General features: G+C 37.6%; 3 protein-coding genes across 9 annotated transcripts in view; 1 reads left to right on the forward strand and 2 right to left on the reverse strand.

Annotated features, from left to right (window-relative positions):
• cxcl13 (chemokine (C-X-C motif) ligand 13) overlaps nucleotides 1-939 on the forward strand; it is a 2,881-nt gene extending 1,942 nt beyond the window's left edge. Inside the window, exons 2-4 of the mRNA XM_087253849.1 lie at nucleotides 140-275; nucleotides 508-588; nucleotides 688-939. Of these exons, the coding sequence (XP_087109975.1) occupies nucleotides 140-275; nucleotides 508-588; nucleotides 688-730 (260 nt within the window). The 3' untranslated portion in view covers nucleotides 731-939. The remainder of the gene's footprint in view (nucleotides 1-139; nucleotides 276-507; nucleotides 589-687) is intronic.
• cnot6l (CCR4-NOT transcription complex, subunit 6-like) overlaps nucleotides 927-26,467 on the reverse strand; it is a 38,598-nt gene continuing 13,057 nt past the window's right edge. For 2 of the 5 annotated variants that reach the window (XM_087251946.1, XM_087251947.1), the window contains exons 10-11: nucleotides 22,660-23,084; nucleotides 20,508-22,344 (exon numbers count right to left, since the gene is read on the reverse strand). In XM_087251946.1, the coding sequence (XP_087108072.1) occupies nucleotides 22,705-23,084 (380 nt within the window). In that variant the 3' untranslated portion in view covers nucleotides 20,508-22,344; nucleotides 22,660-22,704. 5 annotated transcript variants of the gene reach the window in all.
• LOC147844075 (uncharacterized) lies at nucleotides 16,673-20,096 on the reverse strand. 3 transcript variants are annotated; one of them, XR_015491449.1, is made up of 4 exons: nucleotides 19,189-19,930; nucleotides 18,640-19,080; nucleotides 18,113-18,548; nucleotides 16,673-17,900 (listed from the first exon to the last, which is right to left on the reverse strand). XR_015491449.1 is itself a non-coding variant. In XM_087253786.1 (2 exons), the coding sequence occupies exons 1-2, from the start codon at nucleotides 19,276-19,278 to the stop codon at nucleotides 17,882-17,884; spliced, it is 1,185 nt and encodes a 394-aa protein (XP_087109912.1). In that variant the 5' UTR covers nucleotides 19,279-20,096; the 3' UTR covers nucleotides 16,673-17,881. The 3 variants fall into 3 exon arrangements, 2 of the variants coding, with proteins under 2 accessions (XP_087109912.1, XP_087109911.1); XM_087253786.1 differs by having other exon boundaries at nucleotides 18,113-20,096; XM_087253785.1 differs by having other exon boundaries at nucleotides 16,673-19,080.

A 26,467-nucleotide genomic window follows, 5' to 3' on the forward strand; every position in this document is an offset into this window, starting at 1 on the left:
AGATAAGGAAAATGCTGTATCTTTGGGGAAATACCTCTTTAAAGATATTTAAAATCTGCTTTTTTTTCAATTTTGCCTTTAAATAAATATTAAACATATTTTACAATTCTAACAGAATGCCTGTATGACTGTTTTTCAGCACTCCCAATGGATGGCTTTGCTACCGAAAATAAGTGCAAGTGTCAGACCACCACTTCATCTAGAATCCCACCTCGGCTCTTCCAGAAGATTGAGATCCTGCCTGCAGGCGCACACTGCCGCAAGGCCGAGATCATGTAAGTCACGATGTTTCAGTGACACTCGCACTTCGATCACAGACATGGGGAAATGTGCAAGGGAGTGCATGTTTCCTCTGTTCTGAAAAACCTCAGATCTCTCCAAAATACGCTTTATTTGCACAGTACAGCCTACGCAGGACTCCCAAAAATGTCACTTAGCCCATAATAATTAAGCGTATTTGAGTAATAGAGAGATTTCATGTACTCATCAATTCTCTTTATTATTTAGAATCACTAAAAAGGACAACCAAGCTGTTTGTTTACATCCTGAAGCACGATGGGTCAAAGAAATGGTCTCAAAAATTATAAGGTAGGATACTTTCACAATTAAAACCACTGTAGATTTGACCTTTCTCTCTCTTTTTGGTTTCCTTTAGGTTGTCTAACTGTCTCCTTTTGTTTCCTTTAGCAAAAGAGCTGAAAGGGAAACTGCCGTGCCAACTGTGGCATAAATCAACACACACAAGACCAACCACAAGAATGATATTTTCCATTTTTTTATCTTTCCCTTTGGTTTGCTCAGCCAACTCGAATGTATTGAATGTTATCTGTATTTACTGTATGAATCACAAATCTTCAAAATGTTGCTATGATACTGGAATGTATTCAAAATCTGTCTACCGTTTTGAAATAAAAAAACGCACAACCTTCTTTAAAATAACATCTTTATTGCCTTTGAGTTTGGGACATGTTTTTTCGTTTAGCATTTAGTGTATTACAAATAAGCTTCATGAAGGAGCATTTTCAGTTGCAAAACGCACAAAACAACAAGTTCTGTTCTCATATCATCACCAATCATGTGTTCAAAGACTAAACAAGGTTTACAAAACATGTATTCCAGAAGAAACTGCATGAAAAAAGTCTCAAAAGTCAATGAGAAAAGCCATCTTTGTGTTGTGGAACTTCTTTTTTATAGGGGTTTTCTATTCATTGTACATGGGGTCTCTTTGCAAAATGTTCCTTTACAATAATACATGTCTGTCATTAATTAGTGTCTCAACAAGACTCAACCCCCATAGTGCATGCTTTTACTATATATTAAACTATATATATTATTATACAAACACTGCATGTTCAGCAATCTGGATTTCAATCTGAGCACTCGGAATACATTTGTAGGAAATATGCTTTGATGTGAATTTTTGTTAGGATTACATGAAAGGTTTTTAAAATGTATTAAAAAAAACCTTAGAAATCAAAATTGCTGCTATTAAACAAGGGAAACTGCCAATTTACATTCCTCAGATATTTTGCAATTTCATTAACAATTCATTTTAACATTGCTGACCATGACATCTTTTCTTTATAAGAACGTTATAACTGAATCATGGCCATTTAGTAGTCATCATGCCTCTCTGGTGAAGAAATGGATGGATGGATGGATGGAAGGATGAGTGGATGGATGAATGCTGGTACTGGTTCACTCTGTAAGCATCTTGCTTTCGCAGGCAGTACTGTTGTAGAAAAGATGGTTCAGACAGGCACAGTTTGATCAAAGAGGAATGATTCATCAGACTCATTGTTTTGCTCTTGCTGAGTTGGCTTATCATATCCTGATTTACAAAACCTTCCCCCAGTTTCACAGACAGAATTTTATAAACGTACATTAGAGCTCAATAATTTGATTGTAAAGCCACATTTCTACCATTACTCAGTTATAAATGCTTACTAGATTGTTCTTAACTTGTCTATTTTTGTTCAATTGTGTAAATACAAATGAGTGATGCTTTTTTTATTGTAAAAAGTCTCTTGATTGTCGTTGTGTTTGAGGATTTGGGTCAGGTGATTCATGTTTTTTGCACTTCCATTAATGGAGCATAGTGCGCATTGACTCGCCTACATTTTTACGGTACATTGTGGGACTTTTCGCGGTGCGAATGTTTTAATGCATTGGAAAAATTGGTAACACTTTATAATAACTACACACTATGAATCATTTACTAAGCAATAACATCTAGTGAATTCATTCTTTGTTAAGCATTAACTCTAGAGTAACAAACGTTAGTAAGCAGTTTATAACTGCAACTACAAATGCTGCATTCTTGACTTATAAGCACCTATATAATGTGCTTAATAATTGTATTTTTATAATTAGTTAATGATTTATTTTCATTACTAAATTGAGTATCGCATTATTTACAAACCAGTTGTATTTAAGAGTAGTTGAGGGTTTTTAGGATGATACAGAATGAGTTAGTAAATGATTAATAAACTATTAAAATTATTGTTTATATGTCTTATTATTCAGGCATTAACGGTTACTATGTATGTTTATAAATGCTTTATTAACTCAACTTAATCTAGTTTTGTGACCTAATCTAAAGCGAGGCCTGTTTATGCTTTATAAATCATATTCATTTAAAGATACACAAATGAAACTTTACTTAAAATGAAAAATAAATCTTTGCAACCTTTTCTAAAATCCCTGTATAGTCTAAACATTGCATTTTATTACATTGTTAAATATTATATTGTTGTTTTATCCAGTTTTATGTCGTATTTTGACACTCCTGTTTTTGACAATGTTTAAACTTTACAGTAATTTTACTTTTTAGAAAAGATTGCAAAGATTATTGTTCATTTGATTCTGAGCCTTTAAATGTCATTAATAAGGGATTTATAAAGCATAAATAGTCCTCGCTTTAGATTAGGTCACAAAACTACATGAAGTTAATAAAGCATTTATCAACATATTAGTTAACTATTAGTATATGCCTGAATAATAAGATATATAAATGTTGATTTCAATAGTTTAGTAATCATTATAACTTCATCATATCATCATAACTTATTCTGGATGATCCTAAAAACCTTCAATACTGTGGAACTGGTTTGTAAATAATGCGATACTTAATTTAGTAATGAAAAATAAATCATCAACTAAGTATGAAAATAAAATTATTAAGCACATTATATAGGTGCTTAAAAGTCAAGAATACAGCATTTGTAGCTGCAGTTATAAACTGCTTAATGATGTCTATTACTCTACAATTTTAGAAATAAAGGTACAAGAGCTGTTACTGGGGCAGTACCTTTTCAAAAGGTACATATTTGTACCTGAAGAGTCCATATTGGTATCTCAAAGGTACATTTTAGGTACTGATATTATATAGGACCACTAAGGACTCTTTAGGTACAAATATGTACCTTCTGACAAGGTACTGCCCCAGTAACTAGTTATTTCTGAGAGTGTAGAGTTAATGCTTAACAAATAATGAATTCACAAGATGCTAATGCTTAGTAAATGATTCATAGTGTGCAGTTATTATAAAGTTTTACCGAAAAATTCTGTGATTGAGACAGCACTAACACAGTCTGACTCTCTGATTAGTGAATTGACTACTGAATAAGGAACCGTTTGAGACACACCCTATATGGGCTTTATCATACACCCGGCGCAAAAAGACGTGTTTGGTGTGATGTGTTGCTATTTTCAGACCAGAGCAACCCTAATTTTCCCGTTTTGCTCCACATTGGTTAAATAGGAAATTAATTTGCGCCGTTTTGTGGACTCATGGTTGTGCCGGTCTAGAATGGAGGTGTGTTAAGGCGCATTGTTGGTGCATTGCTATTTTGAGGAACTAAAATAGACTGTGCAATAGACTAGCTGAAAGCAGGCATAAAGTCCAATGCAGAGCACATTATTTTTGCGCCTAAACGCATACACATTGCTTAATACACAGGATGTACAGCAATACACAAATATATATACAAATGAAAAAGGATTAAATATTACAAAAAAATATTATTTTCAACATAAATATAAAAACCACTGCTTCCATTTCTTCTTCATCTCAGGGGGCTTTTTTAGTTTATTCATGACAGCTTGCTTTTGTATAATGTTATTATTAGTAGTATTTATTATATGCATATTTATATTTGTTTTAATAAAAACAAGCTTAGATTTGTTTAACCTGTCAGGTTTTGGACCATATGTGGCACAGGACGTGTGTTTGGATATAACCACACTTCATTATTATTGTTCATTTATTTGTTTGCTGGAAGTTAGAACTGAATTTAGAAATAGTTCTTTAACAAATCTTTGTGCTTAAAAAAAATAAGATTAAATATGTAGACTAAAGGATGTCTTCAGTGGAGTGTGTACAACACTGTTTCCACAAAAGTGAAGGAGTAAGTGAAGAAAAAGAGGAAGTAAAGAGGTCGAAAGGAGGAGGCTCATTCTCTTAAAGGGAATGGGAGACAAGTCTCTGATTTGTGGGTGTGCTTTTTGCTCAAAACACACCCATAAGTCATTAAGAGAATAAGCACAACCCTGTTAGACCATGCATCAGAGTGCGGAAGTACTTTTTCCATCCTTAAAAAAGCAAATACGGATTCGGACACACCCTTTTTGTGCCATGCGATTTAGATCCCTAAAATAGAGCCCTTTGTGTAACCTTGAATAAAATCACACATTTCAAAGCACTTCACAAGACTTTTAAATATCCAAACTTAACTAAGGCCTAGTTCTGGCTTAAGATATGCTCTGTCTGTGAAACTTGGCCATAAAGCTTAACCGTCAGCTATAAAAATGAACGAGTCTCAAATCAAATTTGTCATTAAATGTAAGTGGGATGAAAGTTATGGAAGTTGTGTGGTTATTATTATTTTTGAAAAACAATGGCAAGTTATAAGTAAAGCATGCTGTGCACAAAGACCATCTACCACATCTACTTCAGCACCCTGAACTGGTTCCTCATGAAACACCACCAGCTCAACACAGAACAAAAACACAAGTATAAAAAGTGTTAGGAAAGTTGTAGCTTTGCTCAAAATGTCATAGTGTTTGCCTGCATGTGTCAGTTAGATGAGTGCTACTAACAACTTACATGCTCAACATTACAAAATGCTCAGGGAATTGGACTCAAGATCTTTGTTGTTTTAATTTTCATAACTGTTTGGCTGGACAATTGATGTTTATTAAAGTTTATAAAAAATGTAATTACGTTTATTAAAGAATGTGTCCACAAGCAATCGTGAAGGGAAATAATACCAAAGTAATCATGTGATAAACAACGACAGTAATATGCCACTGATATTTCAATTGTATTAAAAAGTCTTTTTTATACCAGGTTCAGGCTACACAATATCTCAATTTTCGCACAATTTGTTTGGTGTAGGGTGACATGTTAATTTATTCTCTAATCGACCGGCCTGTCTTTTAGACATCCAACAAAAAAACAAACATTTTACTACATTTTTTTCCAGTCCTCCATGCAGGGTTTTATGACCTCTATGATGATGACAAGCACAGAAGCTGTCAGTTCAGTGGCTTGGCTTTTGACCACTTCTCACCAACCGAGAGTTCACTGTAATAAATAGAGAGAAGGAACACTAACCCTACTCTCTATTCAATATTACATTTCAGCTGTAAATACATCCATAATACTGTAACCAATTTAGCCGAAACTCCCAGCTCAGATGGATTTAGTTGTGGGTTGTATCTAAAATTGCCCCATACCCTTAATTTAGCACTATTTGAGGGAGTAGCCATTTGTAGTTTTGTCCAAAACCATATTGAATGTTTTGAAGTGCACTCAATCAATCCTAAAGTCCATCGCAAAAACAATTTAGCGTACAACTAATGTACAATAACGCAATGGCTAGATATTATATCATACCAAATTAACTCCTGCATCTGACGACAAAATGGTATCCACAGCAGAATCCGTTTGATGTATGTTTAGGGGAGTTGTAAAATGAGCCTATTTAAAACAAAATATGTGATAAAACAGTTTTACCATTTTTTTATCTGTTCAGCCAATATCTGGTTAAATAAATAAATAACAAAATAAAATAATAAATAAATAATTGAATTAGATTAGACTATTAGCATCTCACTAAAAAATGACCATACAGTCCCGATAATTTTGCTATTTGAAACTTGACTTTCCAGTAGTTACATTTTGTATTAAGACACAGAAAATAAAAAGTTGCTATTTTCAGGCCAATATGGCTAGTAACTACATTCTCATTCTGGCGTAATGATCAAGGAACTTTGCTGCTGTACCATAGCTGCAGCAGACGCAATGATATTACGAAATGCCTGAAATTCAGCAAATTTTTGTTTAAAGATACCTTTAGCCAGGGACTATTTTTAGGGTCAAAACATAATAACAAATGAAAAACTTTTTATCTAGAACAGCAATCCATTATTATTATTTACTATAAATTATCCAGCCTGATCTCATGAGTAAACGTAACTATTTTACGATTTGTCAGTGCAGTGGCTAATGAGTGCAGTCATATGAAAATGTAGTTTTAAAAAGGAGGCGTGGCACCCGCCCCTAAACCTAACCCTTATTAAAGTATAAGCAAATCATATTAAAGTTCATAAATGAGATCAAATGAACTCATATGAATTAGCCACTAAATCAAAAAGTTACGAATTGCATGAAACTGTGTTGAAATTAACATTTTTATTTTTATCAACTAGTAAACACAAAAGAAAAAGGCATTTCTTCTGGAGCACTACTGGAGTGAACAAAAATCACTCACTCATTTCCATTCACTTCAAGTGGACTAATGTAGGGAACACTGATTGAGGGTAAAGGGGTCATTTAGGATACAGCCATGGTGAAATGAATAGGAGACATTGATAATTAGTGCTGCTAGCTGGAATTATGCAGTGGAGAAAAGGTTCAGTTTGTTTCTGATGGCAGAATGATCAAATCCAAAACACTGTTAGGTAGCCATTTTTTGTTTATCCTTGTTTTTAGAAATCAGAAACTAATTGTGTCTTCTTTATGATTTCATGTTTTTAAAGACAGCAAGTATGTAGTTTGGTGGGTGTCTCTTGACCATCAAAACAGACAAAAATATTGTGTAGCTTAGACCTGGCATTTGTTTGACCAAATATATTTTTTAGACCAGAATGTACTATATAACCTTTGTCAGACTGTTGTCCCAACGTCAATGCTAGATGCCTAAAGAGATGGTCTGATCAGATATATGTCAAATAAAATCAAATAGTGCATGAAGGACACAAAACTTGGAGAGTTTATTGCTCAAAGCAATGATTCCTTCCAGTCTGATTAAATCAAATATGTGATATTTTTAGCAGATTCCTTTAAGAGCAAATAATTTTATTTGTAATTCACTGTGAGTTTGTTGTGTTAAAAGTCATACTTAATAGTCTGGTAGTGTGTGAATCTTGGTAGTATTTAATGCTCTTTTTTCATGTAACTATTCACAAAATTGGCAAGTGTATAAAGCTTGATGTTTTAAATTTAATCTGATGTTCAGATTTTAAAAAGTTGTATAGTGTATTTTAGCATTAGAGATTAGATATCAGTGTATGCTGATATCAAAGCTTGTGACCAGCACCATAAAATTGTAGATAAAACAGAGATGTAAAAAGGCCTCTAACTATTGAGATACTCATCATTTATACACTTCTGGCAAAAAGGTACAAAACAACAAATGCCGTTTATAAGCAGAACTTAACATTCAACCTCTACACGCCTTTAGCCTTTAAATGCAAAACAGCACAATAACATTAAGTAATTATGAAAATTTCTGTTCATTTACTCAGCAAAGGCATTCATTTCTTTTTTTTCATGTTTTTTTTTTTACTCTTAAAGTGCTGGTTACTGTTTTAGCATTTTAGGGATCCCCAATGACCACGGTTTCACCTAAAAAACATCTGTAAAGTTACCTAAATCTAGCATAGCCTGAGGTGGCATAAATGAACAGCATTTTCATTTTTGGGTGAACTATCCCTTAAACTCCTAGCTAGTCTCCTGTAGCAATTGTACAAATAACACCAACCCTACACTTTTGAGCTGGTAGTTAACTTCAGTGAGACAGAGAGGAGTTTTTACTGTGTAAATATCCACCTTATTTTGCAATGAGGAAATAAGCCATGTTCATCTGAACGTGTGAGACATTAGCCTCTATAGCAGAGATGCCCAAACTAGGGCCTGCAAGCCAAAGTTGGCCCATGGTAACCTTTAATTTGGCCTGCCTACCAATCAGAGAAGTGATAAAGAAATTATGGAGAAGGCTGGGGTGAATCCCTTAAACAAAGATGGTCCTTTCTAATTTTACATAACTTTTTTTGCTTGTTTAATTGCTGAGCTACAAAAAATAAATTATTTAATGTTTCATTCATTTTTTTTTCTCGACTTGCCCCTTTATTAATCTGAGGTCGCTACAGCGGAATGAACCACTAACTTATCCAGCATATGTTTTTTTTTGTTGCAGCGGATGGCCTTCCAGGCGCAACCCATCACTGGGAAACACATACACACTCATTCGCACACATACATACACTATGGACAATTTGGCTCACCCAATTCACCTAATGTAAATTCATCAGAATTTTAAAGGGTCATGAAACCCTAAAACACATTTTATTTTTGATGTCAACAAATATTAAGACATATTTCACTATCGATGTACAAAAAATTAAACTCCATTCTGTTATAAATAAGATTGTTTATGGTTTTATTGTAAGAAGTACATTAAAATGTAATATGTAATATATATAATTATTCATTTGATTAAATTATTATTTCTATATATTTAAAATATTATTAAATTAGAATATTACCATGGTAACTTTAATGTAATACAGCCCACCACCCTCAAAGTTTGGTTTTTAGCCCTTCATAAGAAAAAGTTTGGCCAGCCCTGCCTTATAGGTAAAGAACAAAAAAAAAAAAAAAAAAAAAAAGAAAACACCTAAACTAATTCGGCAACAGGCTAGTGTGTTTGGAATTTTGACAAAAAATAATGTTCATTCATTCATTTTCCTTCGGCTTAGTCCCTGATTATCAGGGGTCGCAACCGCCGACTATTGCAGCAAATGTTTTACACAGCAGATCCCCCTCCAGCCGCAACCCAGTACTGGGACACATCCACAAACTCTCTCATTCACACATACTCATACACACTACATAATTTAGTAAATCCAATTCACCTGTACCACATGTCTTTAAACTGTGAGGGAAACCGCAGCACTCAGAGGAAACCCACCTGATCACGGGGAGAACATGCAAACTCCACAGAGAAACGGCAACTGGGACTATCCACCGTGCTAACCACTGAGCCACCCCCAAAAATAATACAAGTTCCAAAATTATTATGATCATTTTGTACTAAATATTAGCATGATGGACTGTTTTAGTGCAGGTGTAAGTGCATGACACTGGAAGCCTTTTGCACGTTTGAGCTACAAACCCAATCTGACATTAAAAATAAGGTGGATACATTAGTATGATGATGTAATTTAGATGTCATTGCAAGACGAAAGTGAAAGCAGCAAAGGTACACAGCTGTGTTATAATCAGTAGGGCTGGGATCCTCTTTAATAGTGTCAATTACTGACTTAAATACAAGTTTTGCATAATTCTTCACATTGCACTATTGAGAATTTTCAATTAAAAATAGATTGCTAAAAAATCCGACCTCACCACATGTTTCACTTCATGATCTCAATGCAAATCCATCAATGAATAGGGGAACTTAAATTTGTAATGAACAGGATATAGTAACTGTAATATTTGAAGTTGCATATGGGGTTTTACTGTAATTGCTTTAATTTTAAAATGTTTGATATGTCAAAAGGGAATTTAAAAGCGGATGCTGATCGAAACGTCATAATACTAGTGCTCACATTGTTATGCTAAATGATCTGTCTTCTCATAAGATACACATTTCTACCATCAATACACACGGTTAGTACAATCTCACATTCAGATTTAGACAAACAGATCGATTTCCCTGAAAGCAGCGTTCGTTTGGTACCAAACAGAGAATCCCAACCCTAATTTGGTATTAAGCTTTTGTTTTCAAATTGGAAAACATAATAATAATAATAATAATAATGATACAATCATGTGCAAAGGCTTAAAAAAAGCAAGAAAGTAGGTGAGCACTTCACTCCTTAATGTGTGCGCCTATACTTTTTGGGGCTTATGATGGGGGTCTGTCCATGGTGTGGGGTTTTGGGAGAGGAAGGAAGGGGTCTGCACTACCTGTGGACAGGCAGATGCAGCCCGTTGAGGGGGGGTAAAGGGTGATGGTACTCCAGCTGAGCCAGGAGGGAGAAGTGGTCGGAGGGGATGTGAGGGTGAGGGCAGCCGGTTATGTTGTTGTCCTTCAGCCATTGTGTCTCCAATGGACCCAGAACACCCAGAACGCTCATGTGTGTCTTTGAGAAGAAGATGTAGTCAATCACACCCTACAGAAAATGAAAAAAAGGGTAAAGATATCAAAATGTTGCATCCTTTCAGATTAAGTAAATTCAACCCTCTACTGCAGCAATTGTGTATTGCACAGTGCCTATAGAAAATCATCATACCCCTCTGAAATAATGACTTTGTCATACACTCTGAAATCAAATCACATTCTAAATAACTTTTCCAGCCTTTTGAAGTGTTTGTGTAGCCTTCTCCTAACCTGTGCTTTTTTTTTTTTACAACTTTATCCCAAAGATCTTTTGAAAACAGGGTGAAATGTGAGTAATAGGGATGCACTGATCAGGATTTTTGCAGCCATTATCGAGTAGTTGAGTAGTTGAGATCGGCCGTTACTGAGTACAGATTCTGATGCTTCAAGCTTTAAAATGCATTAAGCACATTTTCCTTCTAAGTAAGATAATTAAGTGGAGTTTTCTCTTTACCTAAGAGCATAAATTAAGGATGCTGCATATAATCCTTAAACACGTCTCTTTTAGGTGTGAACATGTCATAGTTAAAAGCAGCATTAAAGAAAATAATAGACAGCACAGATAAAGAAAAAAAAACATGGTAAGAAAAATGATTAACAATACGTTTTGGAAACACTGCAAAGGAAGGAAGAAGAATTAATAATAATGATAATTCCTTACATTTATATAGTGCTTTTCAAGACACTCAGGGCTCTATTTTGACGGTCCATGCACAGAGCGCAAAACGCAGGGCGCAAACGCTTTCAGGGCGTGTCAGGACGCGTTTTTGCTAATTTAAGGATGGAAAATCTGCCTTGCGCCACGGCGCATGGTCTAAAAGGGTTGAGTTTATTTTCTTAATGAGTTATAGGTGTGTTCTGAGAATAAACCAATTAGAGTCTCATCTCCCATTCCCTTTAAGAGTCAGCTGCGTCGTGCCAAGAGCGCATTCGCTATTTACAGGACGCAAAGTAAGTCTAAGTAGAAAAAATTAGCATTTCACAAGCAAACAGTTAATAGTTAACATTTTTTTAACAGAAAACTGTTAAACAGAGCATCTACTGCGTGAGAATGAGAGATAATGGAACTACTTTCACATTCGCTCTTGGATAGGGAAACCTTTACGCACAGACATCAATTAGTCTATAAATAAATAATTTTGTTTGTTAAGCGCAAATATTTGTTTCAAAACTATTTCTAAATTCAGTTCTAATTTCCAGCAAACGAATAAATGAATAATAATAACAAAATGTGCTCAAAAACCTGAGTTATATCCTAAAACACATGCTGTCCCCCATATGGTCTAAAACCTGACAGGTGGGCAAATCTAAGCTTGTTTTTAATAAAACAAATATAAATATGGATATAATAAATAATACTGCTAATAATAATAACATTATACAAAAGCAAATTGTTATGAATGAACTGAAAAAGCCTCCTGAGATGAAGAAGACATAAAAGCAGTGTTTTTTCATATTTATGTAGGCTAGAAAATAATGTTTTGTAATATTTTAATCCTTTATATTTATATTCTATATCTATTCTTATTATATCCTATATATATCCTTAATATTGAATTTTTTCATATGTAAAGATAATTGCCTATTGCTCTCTTGTGCCTATTAAGCAGTGCGTAAGCGAAGCGCAACTCTGCACCGGAGTTTAGACCGGGTTTGTTTTGGTCTAATGAAAATTCTATTATAGTTTCTCAAAATAGCAACGCTCCAGCAGTCCGCCTCAAAACGCCTTCCTTTTTAGACCAGAACACCTATGGGCACACAAATGAGCGCTAATGCATTTGCTATTTAAACAGCGTAGCGCAACGCCTCAAAATGACTCTTGCGCCAAGCTGAAACTACCAAAAGACTATTGCGCCACTTCTTGCGCCACACTGCGCCGGGTGTATGATAGGGCCCTCAAAGTGTTTTACACATTGGAGGGAAAATCCTCATCCACCACCAGTGTGCAGCATCCACCTGGATGACACAACGGAACCCCGCACACCACAGTGATGAGGCCAATTATGATATGGGGATGGTTATAAGGCCATGATGGACAGAGGCCTGTTGGCCAAATTTGGACAGGTTGCCGGGGTTAAACCCCTACTCTTTTTTTTTTTTTTTTGAAGGACATTCTGGGATTTTCAACGATCACAGAGAGTCAGGATCTCAGTTTAACATCTCATACGAAAGACAGCGTTTACTGAGCAGTATAGAGCCACCATCACTATACTGTGGCATTAGGACCCACACAAAGCACAGGTTGGGCGCCCCCTGCTGGCCTTACCAACACCATTTCAGGCATTAATCTAGCTTTCCCATGTGGTCTCCCATCCAGGCATCTCAATCAAAAGGTTTGGAGCGCATATTTGATGAACAAGAAGTTAAAAAGCACACCTATAAATCTAATACTTCTTAACTAAAAGTAAATAGGTCTATAAACTACTGTTTATTGCAAAAAGTAAATTACAAGAAGTTATATTATTAAATATTCATGTTAAAATGTGCTTTTCTCCAGCTAACACAAACACTTGAGATCGGTTCATGAAATCAGTAAGTACAGATCGGGTCATTAAATAGTAATAATACGTTTTATTTAAAGGTGCCTTTCTGGCAACTCAAGGACACTGTACAATAAAACAAGAGAAATAGAACAAGAGAAATAATATAAAAAACATACACAGCAATAGTGCAGATACAATTAAGTATTAAAAGCCATCTTAACTAAGTGGGTTTGAGTCTTGATTTGAATAGTGTGAGGCAGTCAATACTTCTGATGGCAGGTGGTAGTGAGTTCCAAAGCAGGGGAGTAGAGCGGCTGATTGCTCTATTGCCCATGGACGATAAACGAACAGAGGGAACAGACAAATGGAGGGAGGAAGAAGATTGCAGGGTGCAAGAAGGAACAGAAATGTGGGCAGACAAATATGGAGGGGCGAGATTATGGATGGCTTTGAATGTTAACAGCAAAATTTTAAAAATTCAAAAAAAAAAAAAAAAAAAAAACAATTTGAAAATGAACTGGTAACCAGTGAAGCTGCTGCAGGACAGGGGTGTTGGATGAGAAGAAGGGGTTATGGTGATGATACGGGCAGCTGAGTTCTGGACCAACTGAAGCTTATAGAGGGAATTGTGAGTGACACCAAAGAGAAGGGAGTTGCAGTTATCTAAATGAGATGTGTTAAGGCTATGGACGAGAAAAGCAGTGGCATGGGGGGATAAGATAAGGGCGGAGTCGGTTAATGTTGAGTAGGTGGAAGTAAGCAGACTGGGTGATGTTATTGATGTGAGAATCAAAAGATGGGGTGCTATCAAGAATGACACCCAGACTCTTAACCTGTTTAAAAATGTGATTATCGGCCGATACCGTTCCCCGGCGATCAGAGCATCCCTAGTGAGTAAGGATTTAGATTTTCACAGGGTGTGATGATTTTCTATAGACACTGTATGATTAAATAATTCTACACAATTTTTGGTTAATTTCATTATTTTTTAGCGCAACCCTTAGCCCAAAATATTTTGGTACTGAATCATGGAGAAGATTATTGCTGCAATTATTAATACACACCCATAAAACAAAGCTAAGAGCGAATCTTATTGATCAAAAATGGAAAGCACTTGAAACTCATTGATGTATTGAATCTGGTACAGGACTTGCATTATATAGTGTCTCATCTCATTTGCTCTACTTCATGTAATCACGCAATGAGTTTTCATTTCATGGGAAATTGGAAATCCCACCACTAGTTTGCCACCTCTTCTGCTTTGAACATAAATTGTGCACTAACATGTATAACAATATGTGATAATCTCTAAGCACAATATTAGCAAAAATATCGTTAGAATAAAAAAAACTTGTAAAAATAAAACTTAAGTTGATGAAAATTATAAGAAAATTAGAATTTCTAAACATTCAAAATAAAATAAAATCAGAATAAAACCTAATAAAATGTATTTTTACACCGGCATGCATATATTTATGCATTGACCATGTCTTTTTAAACAGGATTACTACAGCAGATATCTTGCCTTTTAATCACATCAAGCACTCCTTGGGCCACGGGTGCAAAGAATATTCCACCTTCAAATGGTGCATGATAGTGACCCTCAAATCCTATTTGACTTTTTCTTTATTGCTATTAACCATTCCAATTGGTTGCAATGATTTATGAAAACATGCACTGAAAATTGACATTTCTGTTGCCAAGTGAAATGTTGTGCAGTAAAGGATTAATTCATTTAAATGTGTAACAAATGCAATTTTTAAAACTCAACAACAGTTGTCACTTTTAAGGTATGTACTAATGACCGTTTTTTTGCCATGTGTCAACAAAGTGTAACAAAAGAAAAAACAAACTTTCCCTGATTTTCTAGATTGTCAAAGAAAGCACATTCTGATTTTTATGTGAATGATTCAGGATGTTGCCAAGAAAACCAAAAGGACGTGACATTTACACACGCTCACTCTTTTCCATTCTGACACATTAAACGAATGCTTATTTGTTCAAGAGAATTCCGTCAGAGCTATTATTTGTACTTAAATGTCACTGTGTCATGCAAAAAAAGATATTTCTTCAAACTTTAATTTTGAATTAATTATTGAATAAATTATAAATTGTAAATAGTCTCAAATATAGGTCACTTTAACATCTATTTAAAAGTCTTTTTAGGCCTCTTATATTATGCCTCTTTTTACAATTTTTGGTGTTCCTAAAATGTGTCTGTGAAGTTTCAGCTTAAAATACCTGTCAGACCATTTGAAAATGTCAGTTTTTGGGTCAGAGCTGTTTGGTGTCTTTGGCTTTAACTGCAAATGAGCAGTTTCTCCTGTAATGAAAGTAGAATGCAGGGTTTGGGCATGTTTGCCTAGCGACACGAAACTGATACTGATTCTGATGAAGCAGAGACCTAGTCACAAATACCAAAACTAGAACTGAATCAGAAAGTTTTTGAATGTTTTCAGAAGTTTTTTTGATGTACTTTATAATTATTTGATGTGGCCTTTTTTGCAACGATAAATGGGCCACATACTGTACAAATGCACACACTTTTCTTTATAATAAAAACATTTTAGAAGCTCCAAGAACATTATTGTGTGCCATAAAATTGTAAAAAATACTTTTGTTTGCCTTTGCTCATTCGTTCTTTGTTCTGTTTCGCATCAGTTCAGGGTGTGTATTTGCTACAGGCAGTCTGATGTATTGTCATTTTAGTCAGCAGAGCAACACAATAACATTTTATTGGCCATATTAAATGCAAACACTAATCTAAAATGGAAAACATTGATAAAAAGCAAGTTGTTTTTACTCTTTTTTTTTTTGTGCGAATAAAGGTGTTATTGGAACTGTGCATGATTTTAGTTTAACCACTGAAGTCACATGGAATATTTTGACAGCATTTTGGGGTCTTTTTCTGGACTTTGAATGCCTGACTACGGCTGTCTGTGGAGGATGAAGGAAGCTCATTTGTGTTCAGAAGATGAGTGAAGTTCTCAGGCTATTGACACTTATTAATATTAGAAATTAAATTTTGGGTGTCACGGTGGCGCAGTGGGTAGCACAATCGCCTCACAGCAAGAAGGTTGTTGGTTTGAGCACCAGCTGGGTCACTTTGCATCTCTGTGTGAAGCTTGCATGTTCGCCCAGTGTTCGCGTGAGTTTCCTCCGGGTGCTCCAGTTTCCCCCACAGTCCATAGACATGCGCATTAGGTCAACTGAACAAGCTAAATCGGCTGTAGTGTGTGTGAGTGTGAAACAGTGTGTATGGGTGTTTCCCTGTGTTAGGTTGCAGCTAGAAGGTCATCCACTGTGTAAAACATATGCTAGATAAGTTGGCGGTTCATTCGGCTGTGGCGACCCCTGATTATGAAAGGGACTAAGCCAAAAAGAAAATGAATGAATTAAAAATCTAACCCTTTAAGTCTGAATGAGTGGAAAGTGAAGTAATAAGGGTTTCTGAAATCAATATTCTTTAGACACATGCTAGTGTAATTCACAGGGTGAAGTAAGTTAAATTTTTAAATCAGAAGATTTTTTTTAACTTTGCATATAATGTATGCACAATCTGCATATGCACTTGTTTTGAGCCACTTAGATTGTCAATGAGGTGTTAAACTGAACCAGAACATTGATTTACAGCCGGAAAAGAAACAGAGATGACTAAACCAGACTAGAAACACATATAACTATAAGATTAAAATATATAACTCTGTCAGGGTTCAGGAAGGATGAGGGAGCGAGGACTCAAGTGCAAACAGGATGATTTATTGATAATAAAAATAAAACAAAATTAGAACAAAAACCACCCCGAGGGGGAAAAACATAACTATAAAACAAACACTCAAACAAACTTGGATGGGCTGGCAGGACAAACAGGACTGGATAGCACACGACATGGAAATAACGACGACGAACAGGCAAATGACTGAAAACATGAGGGGGATTATAAAGCAAAAAGTAAATTGACACACAGGTGAACATGACAAACTAATAATGAGTAAACAAGGAGGGTGGGACTAGACAATAGACGGGAGAGCGCATGACACAGAGAGACAATACAAGCCATGCGCTCACATAACGCAACACTGAAGCACACGACAAAAGCACGTGACCACAATGTAAACACCAAGCCACGTGCTTTGACAAGAGACGCAAGACACGAGCACACGATAGATAAATACCTTACCGTGCGCTCACACATAAGCAACGCGCATGCTTCATCTCAGCGCCAACCAAAACTGAAACCAACTAGACGGAGGCGCCGAGAATAAAGCAGCGCGCTGCTGACAGAACAAACACAAACACTAGTACAAGAGCGCGCGCGTCTGAGGGACGCAGAGCGTGCGCGGCCACATCAAGTGGCAGCGCGCACACTCTGCGTACACCCACGACGGCGCGCGCGCGCACACAGAGACAGAAACAGGACCAGACGTGGAGTAGTGTCAGAGCTCTGCCACCAAAACAAGAATTTACAAGACCAAAGTGGCAGAACCCTGACACTAGCCCCCCCCAAAAGGGAGGCCACCTGGCGTCCCTAAAGGGAACATCCAACAAGGTACAAGACAGACAAGAAACACTACAAGACAACAAAACTGGCAACATCAACAGACACAAGACAGGGAGGTGAACAGGCAAGACGACATGAAGGGGGGGAGGGAGGGAAGCCAAGCCAGACCCAAAACGACAAACAAGGGAGGGATGGGAGGGCAAGACAAGGGAGGATCAGTCCAGGGTGGGACCGGAGGAACTGTCCAGGGTGGGTCCAGCGGGTCAGGAGCCCCAGCAGGGAACCAGGGTGGAGCCGGTGGGTCCGTCCAGGGTGGAGGAAAGGAACACCAGGGAGGAGCAGGAGGGACGACCCAGGGAGGGTCTATGAGGGTAAACAAGACCAGAGGTCTGTGGGGGGCCGGCTGGGATGAAGGCCTGTGGGGAGCCGGCTGGTCTAGAGGCGACTTAACTAAAGCCGGCGGGGCTGAAGACCCGAGGGGAGCCGGCGGGGCTGAAGACCCGAGGGGAGCCGGCGGGGCTGAAGACCCGAGGGGAGCCGGCGGGGCTGAAGACCCGAGGGGAGCCGGCGGGGCTGAAGACCCGAGGGGAGCCGGCGGGGCTGAAGACCCGAGGGGAGCCGGCGGGGCTGAAGACCCGAAGGGAGCCGGCGGGGCTGAAGACCCGAGGGGAGCCGGCGGGGCTGAAGACCCGAGGGGAGCCGGCGGGGCTGAAGACCCGAGGGGAGCCGGCGGGGCTGAAGACCAGAGGGGAGCCGGCGGGGCTGGGAGCCGGGCTGGGGCCGGCTGGGCAAGACGTCTGGGGTGCGCCGGCAGGGCAAGGAGCCGGGCTGGGGCTGGCAGGGCAAGACGTCTGGTAGGTTCCGGCAGGGCAAGGAGCCGGGCTGGGACCGGCAGGGCTAGACGTCTGGTAGGTTCCGGCAGGGCAAGGAGCCGGTCTGGGGCCGGCAGGGCTAGACGTCTGGTAGGTGCCGGCAGGGCAAGACGTCTGGTAGGTGCCGGCAGGGCAAGACGTCTGGTAGGTGCCGGCAGGGCAAGACGTCTGGTAGGTGCCGGCAGGGCAAGGAGCCGGACTGGGACCGGCACTGAGCTGCGCTCTGGGGCTGGAGCCGACACTGGAGGGCGCTCTGGGGCTGGAGCCGACACTGGAGGGCGCTCTGGGGCTGGAGCCGACACTGGAGGGCGCTCTGGGGCTGGAGCCGACACTGGAGGGCGCTCTGGGGCTGGAGCCGACACTGGAGGGCGCTCTGGGGCTGGAGCCGACACTGGAGGGCGCTCTGGGGCTGGAGCCGACACTGGAGGGCGCTCTGGGGCTGGAGCCGACACTGGAGGGCGCTCTGGGGCTGGAGCCGACACTGGAGGGCGCTCTGGGGCTGGAGCCGACACTGGAGGGCGCTCTGGGGCTGGAGCCGACACTGGAGGGCGCTCTGGGGCTGATGCAGCAGTTTGGGCAGCCCTCTTTCTCTGCAGCCTCCGTTTACTCGACCGAGTCAGAGGGAGGTCATGAGCTGCACTCGTAGAGGAAGGAAGGGTGGAGTACTTGCCACAATCAGCTGGAGGAGGTGTGAGGATCTGCCAATCCTTACGGTGGTGGAGATAAAGTGAAAAGCCCCAGAAGTCCAACACCCCAAGCTGATCCATCTCCCACTGTGGCAGGGGTTCATCGAGACAGAGATTAAAAGCTTCCTTCAGAGTGGTGTCATCAAACTCAAGCCCCCTAGCATAAGTCCAAAAAAACTGGGCAAAGCTTTTTACCTCCAGACCTTGCTGGCGGGCCGACACCAGCCCCTGAAGGCGCCTCTGTCTCTCCTCTGCTGTGGTGGGTGGAAGGATAATTATGCTCATCCTGTTGCTGAGTCCTCTGTTTGGCCTGTTCGTACTGTCAGGGTTCAGGAAGGATGAGGGAGCGAGGACTCAAGTGCAAACAGGATGATTTATTGATAATAAAAATAAAACAAAATTAGAACAAAAACCACCCCGAGGGGGAAAAACATAACTATAAAACAAACACTCAAACAAACTTGGATGGGCTGGCAGGACAAACAGGACTGGATAGCACACGACATGGAAATAACGACGACGAACAGGCAAATGACTGAAAACATGAGGGGGATTATAAAGCAAAAAGTAAATTGACACACAGGTGAACATGACAAACTAATAATGAGTAAACAAGGAGGGTGGGACTAGACAATAGACGGGAGAGCGCATGACACAGAGAGACAATACAAGCCATGCGCTCACATAACGCAACACTGAAGCACACGACAAAAGCACGTGACCACAATGTAAACACCAAGCCACGTGCTTTGACAAGAGACGCAAGACACGAGCACACGATAGATAAATACCTTACCGTGCGCTCACACATAAGCAACGCGCATGCTTCATCTCAGCGCCAACCAAAACTGAAACCAACTAGACGGAGGCGCCGAGAATAAAGCAGCGCGCTGCTGACAGAACAAACACAAACACTAGTACAAGAGCGCGCGCGTCTGAGGGACGCAGAGCGTGCGCGGCCACATCAAGTGGCAGCGCGCACACTCTGCGTACACCCACGACGGCGCGCGCGCGCACACAGAGACAGAAACAGGACCAGACGTGGAGTAGTGTCAGAGCTCTGCCACCAAAACAAGAATTTACAAGACCAAAGTGGCAGAACCCTGACATAACTCTATTTTAAATTAGCACAACTCTAGTTTTATCCCTTGAAGTCCACGTGAAATTGAAATTTACAATGTATATTTTGTTAGCACACATTCTTATTCTTTAGGTGAACAATAAATCTGTGCAAGATAATCGACTAAAACAATTTTGTTTTGGTAATCTTCAAAGTCTAAACATTTGCTTCCACATTTAAAGTGGCATTCATTTTCTGTTGATTGTAGCTATTCATAACCAAGCCCCTATTACCGTTAGTTTACGAAGAGAGAATAATGAGTAAAAAGAAAACCCTGACCCCTACTCAACAATCCATCTTAGTCGGAAGTACAGTGACTTCCTGACATAGAAGTCTTAGCAACTTCTGGTTCACTCTGACTTAAAACTTTTAAAAAGCAGATACTGGACAAGGATTAATCTTTCTAATGTGCACGGGTTTCCTCATGCAAGCATGTAACATGCCAACACCCTATTTTAATTCATTATTATAACAAAGGCAGTCACACTTTAATAACAAATGACACCCACAAGACAATCCACCAATCAACACATCTCAAAATTATTAGCTAAATGAGTTGGCTTTTGAATCAGACACCATCACTGAATCATTACTTATTCTCCTGGTCATGAACCGACAGTCATTTTTTGATTATGTCATTTCAATATTAACAAATGTAAATTTATTATCATGTATATACAGTGCATCATTTGAGACCTACATCATCATATTTACCAACAAGATAATCATATGATCATAAATGATTCATCTTCGCAGCAAAGCTTTGTTGAAACAAATAAAAGAACAAAAATGGTGATGTAAAGAAAGCAAGCATGAAAATCCTGAATCTCATTTTGAAACAGATGGCTCCCATAATATTTTGATTGAGATTCATTTTGATTCTGAAAAAAAAATCTCCTCACCTTAAAGTCATAAGTGTAGTTGGTGTAGGGCATGAGATTCCCCTCATAGGCACTCTTCAGCTGGAAACTGTGTGTGATACTGCCATCAGGCTTGCCGTTTTTGCCATTGCAACTGAAGTTAGTTAAACAGTCGCTGTAGCGCAGTTCTTTAAAGTCTTTGTGATTTTCTGCAACTCCGCCATTGCTCAAATACTCCACCACACCTGCAAGACAGAGGTCAGGAAAACGAGTGATTCTGAGACAAGAGCTTCTAATCTGAAGCAAAAAATAAAATTGGCTATTTTTTGACATTCAAAAGATAGTTCACCACCAAATTAACATTACAAAGCTATAGGTAGTTTTCTGCAACATATTTATAACATGTATGACATGTTATTTTCTATTTTTCAATTTAATGGAAGTCAAAAATTTGGTTATCAACATTCTTTAAAATATCTTCTTTTATGTTCTTGCAGAAGAAGGAAACTTAAAAAATGTGAACATGTCAGTAAGATTTTTGGGTGAATTATTACTTTAATTTGGTAGCAGGCGAATTCAGTTAGCTTTGTTTATTTGATCCAATTGTAAGGAACAAAAAGGCTTATCAACAGCCACCCACTCTGTAAGTGCAATTTTATGGCTTGCTGAAATATATTAATGTCTTAGATTAGTCTTAACAAAAACTGTAAACAGTAAAGAGACAAATTTACTAACAGCTTGCTTCAATGCTAACTGTCTTTTTAGTTTTACCAAACACACGCAGCAGAGAGGAATAGCTCTGAAAAGGCACTGGCACAGTTACTTTTTTTTTTTTTAATATACATTTGTAAGAGTTTCTCAATTAGACACAAAATTTATAGGATGAAAGTGTTAAAATGTATAGCGCATTGCAATTTAACAAAATTTGTGCTTCTCACATTAGATATTTGCGTCATTATTTAATGACTAAAAATATAAATATCACACTTGAAATGGCTACAGTTGTTGTTACTAGGAGAAGACAATACAGGGAACACAGAGCGCATGGTATAAGACTTTTTTTACCCCACACATATTTATTTTGGAATGCCAAAGGATTACAATCGCTCAAATATACTGTTTGCCAAATATGCTATTTTGAATTTGTTTTAAGAAATAAGAGACTACTGGGAAGTAACATCTGAGTCACACAATACCAGCATGATCATGGTTCCCTAAGACAGTGTGCAATGTGTTCTCTTTGTGCCTGAAAAGCATGCATCAGATATACTGTAGCTTGTTGTAAGTAAAAATAAAAAAGTGCCTTGTGGTCACTCACATTCCTGTCTATTTTGTGAGCATGTCCATTCTTTGGCCAGTAAATAAATATGCCTAAATAAAGCCTAAATCTATACTTATGTTATAGATTTTGTTAGGGCTCCCAGATATGTCTAATTCCCACTTGACCCTGAAGAGCAGGGGTGTCCACACTGTCCTGGAGGGCCAGTGTCCTAGAGAGTTTAGCTCCAACCCTAAGTACACACACTTGAACCAGCTAATCAAGCTCTTACTTGGAGCAAGTTGGAGCAAACTATGCAGGACACCGGCCTTCCAGGACCTAGTTTGGACACCCCTGCTATAGAGAAAAAAAATGTTGTGTCTTGTTATAGTAAATTAGTAAATAACCACACCTTTATCAGCATTGGCGGATATTTGGCACAAGGAAATTTGCCACTATTCTAATTTGCACTGTCAATATGTAAATGAAATGTTATGTCTTTGTTCTATAATTGTAGATTCGGTGCTGTTTTGCAATAATGCTCTTGCGCAAAATTGCCCTACTTGGTAAATCTGGCCCAAACATTCCAATTTATTTTCAACGTGCACCTTTAAATATGACTTACCAGAATCTGGGAGGGAGTTGAGATCAGCACACAGGACGATAGGGATAGAGCTCGTTTCTGATGTGGGTGAAGAAGAGTTGATAGATCCCGAGGCCCTCTCAGCGATGCTCTTGAGCTCAGACAGAAACATCATAGTCTGGATGAGCTTCACATCCGAGTATTCTGGATCCCAGTGCATGTGGGCATTAGCTACAAGCAGGAGCTGTTTCTCTGGAGGTGGCTTTAAGCCTGCAGTACAGTGCCAGGAAAGAAAATGGGATGAGAATATTCTAATAAATAGTATTAAGATATATATACTAGGAGTTGTTGAAATCTTGAATTTGATTGGCTGACGAACAATCTAAGTCTGGGCTTCTCAAAGTTTGGACTCTTTTCGATTTTATATTCAAGAGCACTCTTATGTGTAAGTGAACGAAAGTGTGAATTTCATAGACCTCTGAGCTTTTGGCCACTCCAGAAGCACTTCAAAATAAATGACCATACCCAGAACTAGCGCTTGATATTAATCAAGAATTACACCCTATTTTTTTTTCAAATAGTTTTTTAAGTAATAAATAACCTTTCTTTTGTTTGTTTGTTTGTTTGTTTGTTATTTATTTTTGTTGTTTTGTGTTTTCTCTACTCAGTGCACTTGGATGGTATCTCTTACCAATGTAATATATTTAAATATTGAATATTTTTTTTCTTACTTTATTTGACCTTTGCCACTGAGTGTCTCAACTGTTTTGCTTTTATAAATTGATATTGTATTTTAAAACCAATAAACAAATAATAATAATAATAATACAGAAAGTGTGCATTTACTTCTTTAATAAACACGTGCTAAACATGTAATCTTGTTTTTTGGCGATGGTCTATAGTGAAAGCGAACTGATGTGGCGCTGTTTTTCAATGTATGATGTTTACCGTAATTGAGAGACACTCTTCAACACAGTGAGCGTTTGAATGGTAAGGATGCCAGTTTTCAGAAAAGAAAAGTCGACAAAAAAACTTTGAGTTTTTAAAGACGATTCATTGGACAGAGAGGTATGCGTTGATTTTGCTCCAATCCAGCACAAAACTGTTCTCTTTAATTAGTAATGATATATTTGAAGTTGTAAAGAGTGAAAATGTCAAACGGCACTATGAAAGGTTTAGCAGCAGCTGGAATACAGGCAGAGTTATGTCTCACACTGCATTGTATTTTGCACCATGCTACTTTTGAGCTATACCTCAGGTTGTGTATTGTTCATAAAAATTGCTGACAATTAAATTAAGTTTCAGTTCTCATCTTGCCACTTTTGCACTTGTTATAATAGTATATTTAAATGCAGACTTTTAAAAGGTTAATTAATGTATATGCATGTTTATTTAAAACAAGTTCTGAGCTAACAATTTTTTAAAGACATTTTTGTCATCGATGAAAATTCAGATTCGGGACTTTGAGAACCCCTGCTCTAAGGTGTGTAATTACTTTGGGCAATCCACAGCTACAGTTCCAGGCTGGTATTGACAGCATCCTAGTTCCATATCACTATGGTAGAAAACCTGATGTCTTGAAATACAGAATGAAGCAGAATGAGTTCTGTAATTTTGTAATATTTGAATAAGATTTTTTATTATTAAGGTCATTGCTCCTAATTCTGAGGAAGGCAAGAGCTGAAATTGAAAACAGGAAACTCCGTTTTCAAAAAGCAATCTATATTGCATTCTTTTGATTACACAAAATATTGTATATTTATTCCACAGAAAAATAGATGAATATGCTGAAAAAGCTTAAATAAAGCAGAACTAGGGAGTTATCTGAACAACTGCTGACAAATGAACACATTTAAAGACCTGAAGGCAGTTCAAAAGTTGAAATACATCCAATCAACCAAAAGTATGCAAACTGAAGAATTGTTTACTTGGGTTTCCAAGTCTTCAATTTATATTCTTTTGTGTTCAACAAACAAACAAAGAAAATCATAAAGCTTTGGATTCACCCAAGGGTAAGTAAATGCTGAAGAAATGTAACTTTTTGTGGAAACCATCCCTTCAACTTGATACACATAAGTAGAAATAAATACTATTTATTAGATACATTGCAAGTGTGCAAATGCTACAAAATGTTTAATAATTTGTTGACTCCAAATTAATTCTACTATGTCTTAATGCACTGTGTTGCTTTTTGTGATCTTAAATTCATTTTCAGGGACAACAGTTATTGATGTCATCCCATGTAAACAGTTTAAACTTTGTGATCTGCTTCCACCTACAGGCTAAACATCAGCATTCAGCAGCCTGTGGTGGACATTCAACCCGACCAACATCCAAAGCTGAAATACATTATTGTACATATTTAAATACCATTTTGTCCTAAATTAAGCTTAAAGTCATTTTGGTGTGGACATGACTAACAAATAGAAACGTGATAAAATGTGCCGTGGTGGCCATGTACCATTTTATTAATCAAAGAATACCATTCTTTCCTTGGCCTCTAGTTTAAGTGTTAGGAAAATTGCTCAGTCTATTTTATGTGCATGTTTTCATCTGAAAGTTCATTTTTAGAGTCCTCATCTGTAAGGGGGCTATGAGATGTGTCCTGCTAGATGTTAAACAGACATTTATAAACTAAATAATAAGAATATTATAATATTTATATAAATAGTAATTTTTCTTTTTCGAGCAAAAGCATAATTTATTGTATTCTTACAGCCTTTTTAAATGTTTATTTATGACAAGTTCAACAACATTGCTCAAAATATTTTAGGCCAACTAGTCTACCCAATGTTGGCTAGAGCATAATCATTTCTTAATTTCTGCAGGAATTTTACCAGGAGTTCACTTTATGCAGCATTTAGATTAGGCTATAATTTTCTGTTAGGTTAAATTTGCGTTTCATTCACTGCTAAATTTTAAAGTGAAAATATTACTGCCTTTATTGTCAGGTATTTACAATAGCATATTTAAAATAAAAATTAAAAATAAATAAAACATATAGCCTCATAAGCCTATTTTGTAGGTGAAAAGTAGCCTATGTTACAATAAATAAATAAAATAAATATATATGTATATATATTGCCCATAATCAATTATAATAATTATAATGATACAAATATTACGCAAAAAAACAATCATTTAATGAATTTACAAAATTAAGGTATGAATTCAAATATTTTATTGTGTGCATTTTGTTATTTTAGCATTTATTAATGCTTCATTCCAATGTTGTCTGAGTGACATCACACTATGTATTGTAAGCTTTATCGGACATTATGCATATACATCCTAAAAAAAGTCTTCTTTTATCATTCTTGATTCTAAATTAGATATATGTTTATTAATTCAATCCATTTGCTATAGTTACTTTATGAGGTTTGGAACTAGAATTCACTATTATGAAACATCTGAATAAGATCTTTCATTATTAAGGTCACTGCTCCTAATTCTGAGTAAAGCAAAAGCTGAGTTTAAAAACAGGAACTCAATCTATATCGCAATCTTTTTGATGACACAAAAAATGTACAATTATTTCTCATAAAATTAGTTATGCTGAAAAAGAAGAAATAAAGCAGAATTGGGGTGTATCTGAATGACTTACAAGTGAACTTAAATGATCATTGGAAGACCAGACAGCAATTCAAAGGACT

Source organism: Danio rerio, chromosome 5, assembly GCF_052040795.2.
Source record: "Danio rerio strain M-AB ecotype USA chromosome 5, GRCz13ab, whole genome shotgun sequence".
Taxonomy (NCBI): domain Eukaryota; kingdom Metazoa; phylum Chordata; class Actinopteri; order Cypriniformes; family Danionidae; genus Danio; species Danio rerio.